Source organism: Pipistrellus hanaki (assembly GCF_964339955.1).
Source record: "Pipistrellus hanaki genome assembly, chromosome: 5".
NCBI classification, from domain to species: Eukaryota; Metazoa; Chordata; class Mammalia; order Chiroptera; family Vespertilionidae; genus Pipistrellus; species Pipistrellus hanaki.
In genome coordinates, this window is record NC_140507.1 from 38,551,409 (window position 1) to 38,567,725 (window position 16,317).

Below are 16,317 nucleotides of genomic sequence, written 5' to 3' on the forward strand. Positions count from 1 at the left end.
GTGGTTTGTTCTTTCTGAATTGAAGCTAAGAATTCAGGCCTCCACCTTCAAATACAATAGAAAATTGCTGAAGGAGGTTATGGTCTTAACTTGTCTTCAAATGAAAATATTTTGTTGTGTCCTTTTGAGCTCTAAAATCTTGGTCACTGTAAAAGGCCTAAAAGAGTGATTTTTTAAAATGCAGGATACCTGTCTACTGCCTGCCTCTCTGTGCTTGCAGTCTGAAGGGGCTGGATATTTATGTTTAAAAGTGTTTAAATTTAGTACTATCAATAATGCTCTCCAGTCCTTGTCCTAGAAATTTGAGATAAACCTTCAAATTTGCTAAAGGTGTTTGACTTGGTATACGCCCTCCCTCTCCCCTTGTTTCCATTTATCTGTTTGTTAAACATTACCATTTAAGCAAGCCTAGGATAGGAGGTTAGGGCTGAGGAAGGAACTAGAGTTATAAATGCTTAACATTTAACAGAAGTTGAAAAAAGATGGAAAATAACCCCTATGAAACATTTTCTTGAAGCAAGGAACCCAAGGTTACACTTATGCCCCGCTGTGTAGTTCATAAGAGAAGCTTGATAAACATGTGTTAAGTGAAAGAATGAAAAAATACTAGCAAGATGATTCAGTTGGGAGGACATTCAAGTTTAAATTGCTGTTAAGTATTTTGTATACTAATAAAATCTGCTGAAGCACAATTTCCTGACCTTAGATTTTAAATGGAAGAAAAATAGTATAACCGTCACTGTGTTGTCTTTCATAATTTGCAGCCCCCTATTAGTGAGGAATTTGGAAGAAAAAGACATTCATCTACTGGTTCAGAGAGTGATCATCATAGACTTCCATCTCATTCCTCCACAAAGTCACCAAATGCTGCTAAGCCTGCATCTGCCAGTCAACTTCAGATTCCAATAAATTCTCCCAGAAGGAATATGTCACAGGACTCCAGTGACAATTCACACCAGAACAGTGCTGCCTCAGTCTCCACAAATGGTGAAATGTCTGAGAAGTAGATGCTTATGAAAGTTGCTTGCCCTTGAAATCAACATTTACATCGATATTTATTTGGGAAAACCTTCTGATGTTTAACTGTGATGATCAGAAAAAAGAAAAAGGAAGAAAAGTGGTACCATTTTTTTCCATAGCAAGATAAATTCTAAAAATGTTTTCCCTGACTTCATGAACAGGATAGTTTTGGTGATCTATTATAGAGATCCTCTATTAATGAATAGGTCTCAGTATTTCTTTTTCAAGGCCATTGTTTACAAGAACAGCATTCCTTAAATATATTCAAAAACAACACAAGGAATGCCTAACATTTCAGGTCATACTTCTTAAAGAAGATATAGTATGTTGTATTCATCTATTGAGATTTCTTAAAGAACCTAATTACCCCACTATCAATTCATATTTAAAATTAAAAGCAAAGGAAGATTACGTAAATATTTTTTAATTCAGAAAAAGAATATGAAATGATACATTTGCTTTTAGATGTGTAATTTAAAGAAAACCTTTTTTTTTGTTTTTTGTTTTTTGTTTTAATGAAAGTAGAACTATATTGCAGTTATATTAAAGCATACGCACTTTGGATGAGAGATTTTACTTTTTACCCTGTGAGTTTAACCTGATGATTTCTATAGTTACTGTTGTGTTGGTGTGGAATATTGTGAAATGGCATTAGCTGGTTACATATTAGGAGTGATTTTTTTTTTTTTTTTTTTTTTTTTTTTTGTGTGTGTGATTCTACATAAACCTGCAAAAGCAATTGAAAAGTACTGAAAACTGGGTTGGAATATTGTCCTAAATTAAGTCTTGCACTGTTTTGAATGCATCAGCTCTTTGTACATCTGCAGGTGGGTTATATCATAAACAGATTACCTTCAATTTAAAAGGAGCACTTAGATTTCCTTTTTGTTTCTTTTTGTTTTTTATGCTTGTACTTTCAAGAGTTATAGTACCTTGATTTCTAATTTTTATTGCTATTGCAACTGATGTAAATGATAGTTTCAGTTTTTGTGGGAATTAAAAAAATAAAGCACTTATTCTAAGTTATTTGAATTGATTTTTAATTACTTTTGTTTAGCTATAATATTCAAATATTGCTATTAGAAGACCATTAAATTTTGTGAATAAAGTTTCAGTTATAAACATATCCATTTTTATTTAGTGCATATTTTCTTACATTGGCAGTAACAGCTGGTTTAATACATTGAATTAATTTATTATTTTCTTTTTGGTGTCTCGATCCTATGGAGTGGCAATATTAAAATACTGTAATCTTATTTTAATAAATGGGCTATTTGATAAGAGATGTTAATTAGATTATTTCCCATGCATAAATAATAATTTTCAGTTTTATAATATTTAATATTTGGGGGGTGTCATTTTGATGTTTTAATTTTAAGAAACAGTCAAATTTGAATATTTAGAAAATAAAGTAAGTTTTACTTAGAGTTTTGGATAGACAATGCAAAACTAATGGATTAGGATAATAAATGTTTTTTAAAAAAAATTAGGATATGTAGCTTTGGCTTTTCAGTAAGAAATTTCCAAACCATGCTTATTCCTTTTAAATTATCTTTTGAAATTATCTAAAATTTTCTCTCAAATCCCTTTTGTGTTGAACACACACTTCAGAAACCTATAATATAAGATTTTGTACTTACCTAAATTTGATTGGAAAATTGTATGTTTTATATGAAAACATGGTAATCAAGAATTTTGTGATGTGTAATAAGTTAGTAATTTTATCACATTTTTATTATAAAGTTAATGTCTGTACATTGCGGAACTTAGAAAAGCACAAAGAATAAAATAAAGTATCTTTTTAAAACAAAAAACAAAATTGGTATCATGCTATATATATATATATAGCATAATAACCTGTTTTCTTACATGGAGGTGAGCCTTTTACTATTTTTTTATGCCATTAATATTTCTAGCTTGTGGGAAGGTTGGGCTTTTATAATCGGCAATTAAATAACATCTGTTTAGATAAATCATTTTTATTTTTAATAAATATTTATTGTTCAGATTATTACAGTTGTCCCCCGCCCCAGATCCCCTCCACCCAGTTCCCACCCCACCCTCTGCCCTTACCTCCCCGACACTGTCCTCATCCATAAGTGTACGATTTTTGTCCAGTTTCTTCCCACACCTCCCCACATCCCCCGCCCCCACCGAGAATTGTCAGTCCACTCCCTTTCTATGCCCCAGATTCTATTATATTTACCAGTTTATTCTGTTCATCAGATTTTTTATTGACTTGATTTTTAGATTCACTTGTTGATATGTATTTGTTCATAATTGTTATCTGTACCTTTTTCTTCTTCCTCTTCTTAAAGAATACCTTTCAGCATTTCATATAATAATGGTTTAGTGGTGATGAACTCCTTTAGCTTTTTTTCTTATCTGTGAAACTCTTTATTGCCCTTCAATTCTGAATGATAGCTTTACTGGGTAGAGTAATCTTGGTTGTAGGTTCTGGCTATTCATCACTTTGAATATTTCTTGCCACTCCCTTCTGGCCTGCATAGTTTCTGTTGAGAAATCAGCTGACAATCGTATGGGTTATCTCTTGTAGGTAACTGTTTTTCTCTTGCTGCTTTTAATATTCTCTTTGTCTTTTGCCAAACTGGTTAGGGCTGCAGTTTTGTTTTGTTTTTTTTATTTTATTTCATACAAAAGCCAGTGTTGTGCAAACTTGATTACTAACTCTGCATGATGTTGCAGAAATGAAGGGAACCAGGTTTGCTAAAGTAATTGTGGTGATAGAATGTATTGGCCTCAGAAGCTATTGAGGTGGTTCATTCTATCCCAGTACAGTGTAACTACCAATTACTGCTAATAATGATTCTAAACATTGTACTAATGTGTTTATTTGATTTTTTTGGCACTATGTGATAATAGGACAGTATCACAAAAGTTAGGGGTTGGGAAAATTAGCCTAAAATAAGTGCATATATTGGAAATCTTATTACAAATAAAACACAGCTCTGTCCTCTTTAACTGTATTTTTTAAGAATAACATTTCTGTCTCTTTTTTATTTTATAGAAAAATCAAAGGCAGCGGTATTAAAAAGTTTAAATGAAAACTACTTTCCTACTAAAAGGGATTAAGGAAGTTATGTTTAAAATTGATTTTTTTCTTGCAGAGTTCAGCTTTTTATTGAATGTGATACAAAAGCGGTTTTGTGAGAAAGACCAAAGCCCATGTCTTCCTCAGACCCCTCCATTTTTCTTTCTTCGCTTTCACTCTCTTCTGCTCAGCTGGGGCAGCGTGGTGGAGGGGCAGGACCTCCTGCTGGTACAGCTCAGCTGCTGGGGCAGGTTCACCAGCCCCTACACTGCAGATGAGGCTCCCCTTGTTGATATTGGCCAAAGCCTTTGCAAACAGGCTGGTCAGAAAGGTTCAATATTGCCCTAGCTGGTCTGGCAGAGTGGATAGAGTGTCCACTTGAGGACAAAGGGTCCCAGATTCGATTCCGGTCAAGGGCATGTACCTTGGTTACAGGCTCCTCCCCAACCCAGCCCTGGTTGGAGTGCATGCAAGGGGCAACCAATCCATGTTTCTTTCTGTCTTTCCCTCCTCCCTAAAAATCAATGGAAAAATATCCTCTCCCTAAAAATCAATGGAAAAATATCCTCAGGTGAGCATTAACTAAAAAAAAACAAAGGTTCACATTTACACTGGCTTCTTTAATGAGGGCATTGATCTTATCCTCAGAGTGAGGATGCAGTAGATGCAGGTGAGCTCAGAGGCCATAGTATGGATGAGTGCAGGGTCCGTGTGGGCGGTACAGTGCTAGTCGCCTGATGAACTGAGGGCTCACCCCAATATGGCCCTAGCTTATTTGAAAGGACCAAACACTTTACTGATAGTTAGGGAAAGAGGTTTTTAGTTTTTAATTTATTTGCAGCTTGGTACTCCTGTCTGACACTCTCTCATGCTTTTTGCTGTTATACTAAATCAGTGGTTGGCAAACCGCGGCTCTTGAGCCACATGCGGCTCTTCCACAAAATATTACATGCTTGCCCGCATGTACAGTGCGATTGAAACTTCGTGACCCATGCACAGAAGTCGGTTTTCGGTCTGGGCGAGTCTATTTTGAAGAAGTGGCATTAGAACACTCAAGGGGTCAAAGAGCCGCATGTGGCTCTCGAATCGCGGTTTACTGACCACTGTGCTAAATGATATTACTACTTTCCTTTCTGTATTTAATCTTGCCTTTCAACTAATTTCTTAGCTCTTGTGAACTGCTTATCTTTATTTTCCTCTTGCATAAGGAAGACATTCAATACAGCCGTGATTTTCTACTCGTGTGCCACAAGGATTTTTAATTTTTAAAATTCATTTTGAGAGAGAAACAAATTTGTTTCACTTATTTTTGCATTCATTGGTTGCTTCTTATATGTGCCCTGACCTGCAACCTTGATGAATCAGGACAAAACTCTAACCAACTGAGCTTCCCAGCATACTTAAAAAAAAAATAATTCTTAATTGATTTTTAGAGACAGAAAGACAGACACACACAGAAAGAGGAAAGAATTCTTTAAGAAAAATATATTTTATTGATTTTTTACAGAGAGGGATAGAGAGTTAGAAACATCGATGAGAAAGAATCATTGATCAGCTGCCTCTTGCACACCCCCTACTGGGGATTTGCCCGCAACCAAGGTACATGCCCTTGACCGGAATTGAACCTGGGACCTTTCAGTCTGCAGACCAACGCTCTATCCATTGAGCCAAACGGGTTTCGGCGGAAAGAATTCTTAAAGCATGCAATACCTAACTAGTCAGGGGCACTGACCTTTTTCCCCTTGGATTATCAAATAAAAAAAGACAACACAATAATAGCCGCCTAGTGTGAATGAATCAAAATCATACCTATTTTTTTTTTTTTCAGAATGGCAAGATTATAATTTTTTGGTGTGCTACAGAATTTTAGTAATTAGTATGTGCCATGAGATGAAAGAGGTTGAAAATTGCTGAGATAGAATAATGCCTACTTTTATTGCCACTAGATGGCAGGATGAAATAAGTCAAATCTGTAGTCTTTTGACAGAATGAGTGTGTGTATGTGTGTGTGTGTGTGTGTGTGTGTGTTCAGAGAACTCTAACTCCATCTTGTGGTGACATAAAATTATATCAATTACTCTTGCTTTCCTAACAAGTCCTTATTACTTTGTTAGGGCAATGTCAAGTAGTGCTTAGTTATTAGTAAATACAGCAACAACATTAAGATTTGTATATGGTTAAAGATAAAAATACTATTGCTTTATTTTCTTGTCTTTTCACTTAAGAATTTGAAGTGGCCTGCTGGTTTGGCTCAGTGGATAGTGTGTAGACCTGTGGACTGAGGGGTCCCAGGTTTGATTCCGGGCAAGGGTACATGCCTGGGTTGCAGGCTCAATCCCAAGTATGGGGCTTGTGGGAGGCACTGGTCAATGATTCTCATTATTGATGTTTCTCCCCCTCCCTTTTTCTGAAATCAATAAAAATATATTTTTAAAAGTGCTAAAAAAAAAAAAAAAAAAGAGTTTGAAGTGCTTCATTAGCCTTACTAGTGATGAACTCTCAGGTTGTAAACACACAGAAATTGTAAACTACATCTGTTTAAATGTCTAGCTAACATAAGCTGTGTAGCTAAATCACACAGCAAGTTAGCGAATGGATCCTGCCTGAAATTGAGAAAGTTAATACTAGATGTTACTCTTACAGATGTTTTTGCACAAATAGGTAAGGTAAAATAAAAACTAAACTGAACATTTTATAATATGCTTAGAAAATGTAGTATCATTGTCAATAGAAAATACTATAGTATTATTTAGAAATAATGATATTCTAGTCTTGAAAAACAGTTTGAAGGGAATATGCCATGTGGTTGGTTAACAGGAAGAACCTCTGGCTTCATACTCTTGACCGTGAGTCTGTTTTTAACTAGGCCAGTTAAGACATGGTCTGGTTAATAGAATGGTTTCTACCAATATTCTATACATATTTGCTTCATTTAAAATGCAGATGTACTGTTTGTTGTTTTGATTTTGTTTTTAATATTCCAGGTCTACAAAATTGAGTACCTTTCTAAGGGTTCATTAAGATTCTTAGATCTTCATTACAATATGAACATAATCATGGTACGATGATGTTAATGTTAAACCTTTCTGGTTTCCATTTGACTACCCTTGAGTATATTCTAAGGTAAGGTTGACTTTTAACAGCTTTGAGAAGGGAAATTCCAAAATTTAGCATGTAGAATTTTGTATATTTATGGGTTCTTTGGGGGAGATAATACTTATATCAAATTACTACTAGGATTTATTGTTCCAAACTTGTTAGAAACATGAATTGAATCCTGGCTCCCCTCACTAAGTTACTGTCCTTCATCTACAAAATGTGCTTACCTAATAGTATTCTAAAGATTATATGTAAAGCATTTAACATGATGTCTGCGTGCAGTAAGCACTCACCAGTTCATGAATCTGAACTATGGTAATGTCTCACTTGTAGTTCTTTCCCTTTGTTTATTCAGTTAACAATTTTACTCATGTTTACCCAGCATCACGGCAATCTATTACATTTGCCACATCATAAATATCCAGTCCCTATGCAGGATATGATTTGATTCCAGTCAAGGGCACATGCCCAAGTTGTGGGCTCTGTCCCCAGTTTGGGGCATGCAGGAGATCAATGATTCTCTCTCATCACTGATGTTTCTGTCTCTCCCCTTCTGAAATCAATAAAAAAGAATAATAAAGAACTTTATTTGGGGAGAAGGGATAATTTTAGAACATGAGGCATGAACCAAAGTAAGAAGCTCTGTTACATGGTGGAAAAGGACTTTATTTGGGAGAATACTGAAGGATGGCAAGTCCAATATGTAAAGGAACAAGAAGGAAGCATGGATATGCTTTAACTTATATTGATTCTAGTCAACCATGCAATTAAAATAGCTGTCAGATTTCAAAGTTACTAAAAAAATTGCTTTTATGTTAGGGTAATGATTTTATATGCACCATAAACAGCATTGACTTTATGAATGTCCTTCCTTGTGTTCCACGGGACTTTTATTTTAAGTAGCTCCAAAGTGATATCAGAGTTAACTAGGTCAGCCGCCACCTGTGTTTGTTTCCCTTATAATTCTTTTAATGCTCTAAGAGAATTCAACACATTGAGTGTGGCAGTTTCTTTACCTCATAATATTTCTGCTTACAGTGTGGACCTACTGAGCCAGCAGATGAATAGTAGTGGCCATGCCTGCAGCAGAAGCGGGGAGGGCTGTGGGGTTGCAAAAGTCATGCCTGGTAAACAGGGCACATACACTTGAAACTACCTGGTGTCACCTGACCTTTATATTCACTAGAGGCCCGATGCACAAAGATTCATGCAAGAATAGGCCTTCCTTCCCCTGGCTGCCGGCACCACCTTCACTCCGGCCCCAAGCCGCCTTCCACCTCTCACCTTGTCATGCCAGTTTGCATATTCCCTTATTGGCTGTGGGTGCCGCCATCTTTGTCATGGGAGTTAAGAGTCAACTTGCATATTTATTAGGTAGGATTGGCTACCTTAAAATTTAGATTTACTACTAGAGTCCTTGCATTTAGAAAGGGATTGGAGAGTCACAAGAGAACAATACTTTGAAAAGTGTTAGCCATTGTTCTTGGGAGTATAAATTGGTACAAAAGTTATATGACTGAAAATTTAGAAATAGCTTTCAAAAATTGAAGGGCACTTACCATCTGACCTAACAATTCCATTTCCAGGAATTAAGTAGGTGCAGAATAAACTTCCTCCTTTAATATACCTTGGTCCCGACTCCCATTTCCTGCTCCTGGAACCTTACACAGCCAAAGGCAATCTCATAAATGAATAAGATGATCACATATGGATCAATATATGGATCATTTTATGGATCAATAAACCCTACCAATATAGTCTGTACATGTGTGCAAATGCATAGTCATGAAAGCATTTTTTAATAACCTGTGATTAGGAACAACTTGACTATCCATAAGAGACTGATGTTAAGAGTATGACCATAAAATGGGATTCTATCAAATGTGGCAACTTAACAGTTGATATGGAATAATGGGATATTCTTTAAGGAATAATCTCCCAAGTTATATTAAAGGAAAAATGCAAGCAACACAGCATAGGATTCTACCTTTTTGGTTAAAAAATACACATATCTGCTTGTATATGAATAAAATAACCCAGGAGGATAAATAAGAAAGTGATAATGTTGCCCATGGGGAGTACTGGGTAACTGGAGGGTTAAGTGTGAGGAAGACTTTTTGCCCTATTCCTTTTGAATTTTGTGCTATAGTATATATTTTAAAAGACTTATTTTTTTAAAAAAAAGTTCCTAAACTACTTCACAAGACTGAGAAATGAAGATGTATTCCCATTGATTTATCTTTTTAAAAATATATTTTATTCATTTTTTTACAGAGAGGAAGGGAGAGAGACAGAGAGCTAGAAATGTTGATGAGAGAGAAACATCAACCAGCTGCCTCCTGCACACCCCCTCCCGGGGGGATGTGCCCGCAACTAACGTACATGCCCCTGACCGGAATCGAACCTGGGACCCTTCAGTCCGCAGACCGACGCTCTACCACTGAGCCAAACCGGTTTTGGCTCCCATTGATTTATCTTAACATCCCTTTGGTTTTGCTATAAAGATAAATCATAGCAGCTTAGTGTTTGGTTTTCAAGCAGGAGATGAGAAGTTAAACTTCTTTCTTTCCCTTCAGTGCTCCAGACCAGCTCACAACTACCCAGGAATCAGAAAGGGCAAAATGCGTGTTAATACCAGTAGCGCTGGATCTGACTACTGGCTGTATCGCTCACCATTTGCTCAGAAAATTAAACTTGCTCACCCAGAGATAGCTGGACAAATGTAGGCCTCTCGTTAGTTACAAATGGCTCGCCATAGAAGAGGAAGAGATGAAAAGGGAAAACCAATCAGGTCTACAGAGAGATCAGCCTGGTTAGGGGCAGAGGGAAACTGGCAAGGGCCAGTAACTGGCACCGGAAGTGTGGACGGAGCAGAGAGGAGGGAGGAAGCTGCCTTCCTCGCACAGTACAAACTCCTGGAGGGCTTTTAGTTTCTGTTCTTTGGTCTCTGGCAGGAATGCTGGGAAGAGGAAAGACTGGTTTCTCCTGTAACCTTACAGTATTGCAGCTGTCCAGGCTGTCTTGCTGCTAACCACCTGTACTGACTGGTCTCCTAATTTCTTGCCGTCATCTGGTCATACTGGCTGGATTCCCATCCCTTGCTTGTCTTGCACAGCTTGCTACTGCCTTTTGCTTGTGGTTTTCCTGGTTCTCTTCTCCCTTTAATTGTTGCTATTTGCCTTTTCAGATCTAGCTCAAGCTCTGCCTTGGGCAACCCTTACTGCTGGGAGTCCTTTCAGAACTTGTTGCCCAACCCCTTCTCTGGTCCACAGCATGTGTTACCTGTCTTGTTACATTTCTCCTTATGGCTGGAGGCTTTGTTCCCTCTGCTTTCAGCTCTAACATGATCAATTAAGGAAAGATTAACTTAAAAAGTGAGAGAGACCCTATGAGTTGCAGTTATACAGTTTATATGCAGGAAACAAAGATAACTTTTGATTCATTTTTTAGAAAAATGTTTTTATTTATTTTAGAGAGGGAGAGAGAGAAACACCAACGATGAGAATCATTGATCGGCTGCCTCCTGCACTGATCCTGACCAGGAATCAATTTGTGACCTGATTCATCAGTCGACACTCAACCATTGAGCCACACTGGCCAGGCTGACTCATTTTAACATCCCAAATACAATATAGAAGACAGTGTGTGGCAGAGATGGAGATGTTCCTTCCCAGGCTGTGGAACTAAGTGTGCAGTGAGGAAATTTAATCTCTCTCCAGCTCTCATCTCTTGTTTCCCAGGATACTATGACAATTGTTTGTTCATAGATGCCCCATAAGCTCTTAGAGGCAGCTGAGAATTAAGTTGCTTATTAATTCATTTAGTCTTGACCTACATATGGCTGAATAATCACAGAGCCATCTGTCCTCCATAATTAACATGCAAAGATGAGGTTTCTCTCTTCCTTCTGTGGATTGCGTGTAAATCTTATCAGGAAGGCCCCCAAACAACTTGCTGCCTGAGTCCTGGCAATCACTTCTAAAGTGAAACCAACAGCTAATGGGGAGGGCTTTTGCTGTTTTTGCTTTTGTTTTTTTGTTTTTTAAAAAAGGACCCCTGTTGTGACTAGCCCTGGCTGTTTCACCAGCCTGTTAGATCCTCCCTTCTCCCATCTGGTGGGCGGGGTATGACGTAACCTGCGTCTGCCGCTGGGACATCCCCAAGACACTGAACCACCAATCAGCGCCTGCAGAGTGCCCTGGGCCCACCCCTTTCTGTTCCTCCCCTCAAACCGCATGTCCCCTGCTGCACGTGTCGCCGTCTCCCCAGTCTGGGCAGCCGGGCTGGGTCCTCCTCTAATCCTGGTTTTTCTACCTTCCTCCGTAATGATTCTCACTCGTTAGTGCGGCATAAAGTTCCTCTCTTAATATATCTCAGTCCCCCACTCCCGTTTCCTGCGCCTCGAACCTTACACAGCCAAAGGCAATCTGGTAAATGAATAAGCAATAGTGTATTTTCTTTCAGGTTTAGGAGATATTTTCCCCAGATGCCCTGCCCATTTCGGACAGGGCCCTCACACTAGCCTGTATGAAATGGACGGACTGAAGCAGTCACTGCAGAGCCTAACTTCCTCTTGGTGTTGACATGAAATGTGATGGGTTAAAAAAGCATTCAACTAAGACTAGACAACCTTTACTGATGACCTTGGGACTTTGAACTTTTATTGACGGGAAAACCCTACTTAACAGTGACCGGATGAGGTCACGTGGGTGATAACTGTTCCCATGTTAGAGTGCCTCACTGCATCCCGAGGACTGCCACACACTATGCCATTTGAGTCACAGTAGATCCCTGGGAGGTTTGCAGGGCAGGGGGATAGTCTTCTTTTTATGGATCAATGAAAATAAGCTCCTTGTTAAGGATCACTGCATAGCTGGAACTAGAACCCGGATTCTAGTCTCCTTATGAAGTGCTATTAGCAAATATATAGTATCCTAACAGGGTTTCCTCCCATCCTTTATAGCACTACCATACACTATGACCACCTTTCACTTGCTTATAGTTTCTGTGGGTTGGCAGTGGGCTGGGGTCGCACATGCAGCTGCAGCTATCTGGGGATTGCCTGGGGTGGATCATCTAAGATGGCTTTGCTCACATGCTTGGTGCCTCAGACGGGATGGCTGGGCCTCTCTCTCTACAAGCCTTTCACCCCCGTCTTCCTCACACAATGTGGATGCTTTCAAAGAGTATTAATAACAAAAGTTGTGAGGCCTTTTGAGGCTGGGCTCAGTATATTCTGTTGGTCAAAGCAAGTCACAGGGTTAATCTAGATTCAAGAGGTGGAAAAATATTTCACCTGTTGATCTAAAGAGCTACAAAGAATTTAGGCCCATTTTAACATCCATCGCAAAGGGAAATACAAAGTCAAAATAGAGATCAAGTTGGGTAACAAGGAAAGGGAAAAGCCATATATGTAATCTTGAGTATGTTTGAATATGTACCTGCTCTGTATGGTTGCAAAGGGACTGTGTTGAAAGGTTTCATGTCCATCCTTGTGAAGGATGTTACAGATGGGCTGAGGGCTTCCAGAGAGGGTATCTGCCTGACCTTTTCAATTCCGTATTTCTTGGCTGCTTCAAAATCCCCATCGATGACCAGGTAAGAAACTCAGTTTTAGAGTCCCATCAACTTAGGCCCTGCTTTGTATGAGGAGACATCTACAGAGTCTGACTTTTGAATAACCTAGGGCCGTGGTAGGCAAACTCATTAGTCAACAGAGCCAAATATCAACAGTACAACAATTGAAATGTCTTTTGAGAGCCAAATTTTTTAAACTTAAACTTCTTCTAATGCCAATTCTTCAAAATTGACTTGCCCAGGCCATGGTATTTTGTGGAAGAGCCACATTCAACGGGCCAAAGAGCCGCATGTAGCTCTCGAGCCGAAGTTTGCTGACCACTGACTTAGGGCAATTATTTATATAAGTCCTAAATGGGTTAAGACTTGTGAAATTATCCCTTTACATGAAGTTAAGGGTACACGATTTTAGCACGATAAGGCATCTGCGAAACTTAACTGCAAGGAAAGACATGATGATTGTGAAGTCCATGCTCAGAAAGAAAGCGCCAGTTGGAGGAGCATTTTGAATGCCGTTTTAAATGCCTCATGCAAAACGAAATGGGGCAGGGTAGAGTTATAGTTTGTAACCTTCCCTGAAGAGTCAATGCCTAAGAGTTTGGAGTTAACACACTTTGTTTTTGTGATCTCACCAGGAAAGTAAAACTCTATGCTCTTAGGAATGAAAGCAGGAAAATAATTTATTTTAAAAAATGCTCTCCTAGCCCCTCCTTTCTCTTGGAGTTGCATCACTCTGCCCTAACCAGATCATCCCTGTCTTCCCCAGGATTCTCTGGGAACTCAGATCTAGTGGAAGGGATGGATTTGGGTCCCATAATCTGCTGCTGACTTCCTTTCTGCCAATTGAGTTAAACAAATGTGAGCGCTGCAAGGAATCGGAAATAGAGGAAGCAATCATTTGATAGTAAGTAGCATGTTTTAACTTCTGTCCCTACTTAGTCGATGCATTTATAGTACCCTTTGTAAAACTGAAAAGTTCAGTAACCTTGCTGGGTCTGCTGGAATGTTCCACCCTGTCCCTTTACTAACTGCATTTAGATGAAGACAAGATTCATTTCATTTAGTCTTGGGATCCATATGAACTCTCACGAGGACCCAGGGTTCCTCCTCCTTTCTTGTAAGGCATGGTATGTTTGTTGTTTTCTGAGCACCCTGACTAATGTGTTGATGGTGGTTATTCTCCGAGTGCAAACGTGTTTTCTGCTTGACCAGAGCTCATGCTCTGTCTCCCACTGGGGCCTGGTCAGGCAAACTGTGTGTACACTTCTTGAGAAGGCGGATTGTTGTGAAAACCCTTCCCACATAAACAGAAACAAGGCACTAGCTCTTTCAGATACGATTGCCATCAACTTTTTCTCTTATAACCTCTGGAACACAATTGCATCAGCTCAAAGACCATCTGGTTAAGTACTTCCTAGCTTGGCGGATGGAAAAGTGCCCAAATGCCCCAGGCACATCTGCCTTGGTCTCCAGTTCCTACAAGGTTAGTAAGCAGACTAGTACTGACTCAGCCTCAAAAGGGTGGTTTTGTCCCGGAGGAATCTGAGATCATATGTCTTCAGAGAACTCTCGGGGGCTTGTGTTTCGAGTTAACCTAAGGAGAAAGTGTTGGTTTAGGACAAACCTAATTTAGAAATGTTCATTATTCATTCATATTTATGACCAGATACTTTATAGAGCTATATACATAATGATTCAACTTCTATTCCTAAAAGCTCATGCAACAGGGGGAGGATCCAAGAAAGGGAGGGAACAGAGACATAGAAATTGATAGTGATAATACAGAAATCCTTCCCCCACGTTTTAAAAAGTCAAATTCCCCCAACCCCCACATGAAAAAAAATAGAGGTTTTATTCATTTACTTATTTAATCAGAAAACATTTGCTGAATGTCTGCTTCTTGCCAGGCCCCATTCCAAGAGCAGCCTGAGGTAATGCCAGGAAGATCAGAGAAGCACATTGCCCTTTCACCTTGTCCTCTGGGCAGCAATCCTAATCCTTTTGGGTTTATAAAAGAACATGCACTGGAAAGGGGACTTCAAAAGGAAGCAGATCTGCAGTGTAAACATCTTCAACTGGACCAATCATTTGTCTCCTTTGTCACTCAAGGCAGTGAAGCAGCAACTCACTGGTATCCAAAGACAACTGTGCAAATATATACCTGCTTTTTTGTTTATCAAGCACTCCGCCCTCCCCTGCTCCCCACCCCCCCAACCATAGTACTTTAGTTTGACGACTCATAAAAAAGGAATAAACTATTCCAGGTAAATGTAAATATTCTAAGTAGTAAGGAACTGCTTGAAATCATTGTATGGAAAATGAGATGAAGTAATTTTTAAAAGGTAGATTTTATGATAATAACTAATCTTTTATAGGGTTTATGACTTGCCAGACACTGTTTTAAGTGCTTTGCAGAAATGAACCTATTTGATCCTCAAAAAAACTCAATGGATTGGGCACTATTAGAATTTCTTAAAAATTCAAGAACTGGGGCATGGAGAAGTGAGTCTCTTGCCTAAAGTCACACAGATAGGATTTAAACCTAGGAAGTCTGTCTACAGATTCTGGAACCCAAGCTTTGCACTGTTTCCACAGGTATTGCTATATGAATATATCACACCTAGAAAAAAGGTCAGGAGGATACACTAAACAAAACCATGGTTGTTGTTGGGCAGCATTAATTCAGTAATACATTAGCTGCAATATTTTAGGGTTTTCCCCCACAAAGAGAGTGATTTTGTTATTTCTTTTATAATTTAAAAATTATTTTAAAGATCAATTTTGGGCCAAAACTGGTTTGGCTCAGTGGATAGAGCATCGGCCTGTGGACTGAAAGGTCCCAGGTTCAATTCGGTCAAGGGCATGTACCTTGGTTGCAGGCACATCCCCAATGAAGGGTGTGCAAGAGGCAGCTGATCGATGATTCTCTCATCGATGTTTCTAACTCTCTATCCCTCTCTCTTCCTCTCTGTAAATAATCAATAATATATATATTGGGTCGGCAACTAAGTAATTGCGGGTTTCACACATATATGGCTTCAGTTGAATTTTTAGGTTTGCAGACGTAGTACAAATGTAAAACACATTTTGTATTTGATAGTTGGCTATTCAGCTGTTAATCAGTAAAAAAAGTTTTTTGATCTGTTTTGTAGTTTTTGTTTGGCGTTCGTTGAAAAATGGAAAATCAAAAGGAACATTTTCGTCATATTTTGCTTTTTTATTTCCGCAAGGGAAAAACGCATCACAAGCTCATAAAAAGTTATGTGCTGTTTATGGTGACGAAGCCTTAAAAGAACGGCAGTGTCAAAATTGGTTTGCCAAATTTCGTTCTGGTGATTTTTCACTCAAAGATGAAAGACGCTCTGGTCGTCCAGTTGAAGTTGATGACGCCCTAATCAAAGCAATAATCAATTCGGACTGTCACAGTACAACACGTGAGATTGCAGAGAAGCTTCATGTATCACATACATGCATTGAAAATCACTTAAAACAACTTGGCTATGTTCAAAAACTCGATACATGGGTTCCTCACGAACTGAAAGAATCACAGTTAACGCAACGCATTAGCA

At 38.7% G+C, this 16,317-nt stretch overlaps 2 protein-coding genes across 15 annotated transcripts in view; one reads left to right on the forward strand and one right to left on the reverse strand.

Moving 5' to 3' along the window:
• Positions 1-2,042, forward strand: part of LARP1B (La ribonucleoprotein 1B) — a 79,425-nt gene extending 77,383 nt beyond the window's left edge. For all 14 annotated transcript variants that reach the window (XR_014795077.1, XR_014795078.1, XR_014795079.1 and 11 more), the window contains one exon: positions 765-2,042. Coding sequence is in view for 9 of the 14 variants with exons in the window: in XM_084884590.1 (XP_084740716.1) it covers positions 765-1,007 (243 nt within the window). In the remaining 5 variants the exon portion in view is untranslated. The remainder of the gene's footprint in view (positions 1-764) is intronic.
• The window catches only part of LOC311623000 (histone-lysine N-methyltransferase SETMAR-like), a 337,010-nt gene that overhangs the window by 58,960 nt on the left and 261,733 nt on the right, over positions 1-16,317 (reverse strand). The gene's annotated exons all lie outside the window — the stretch shown is intronic.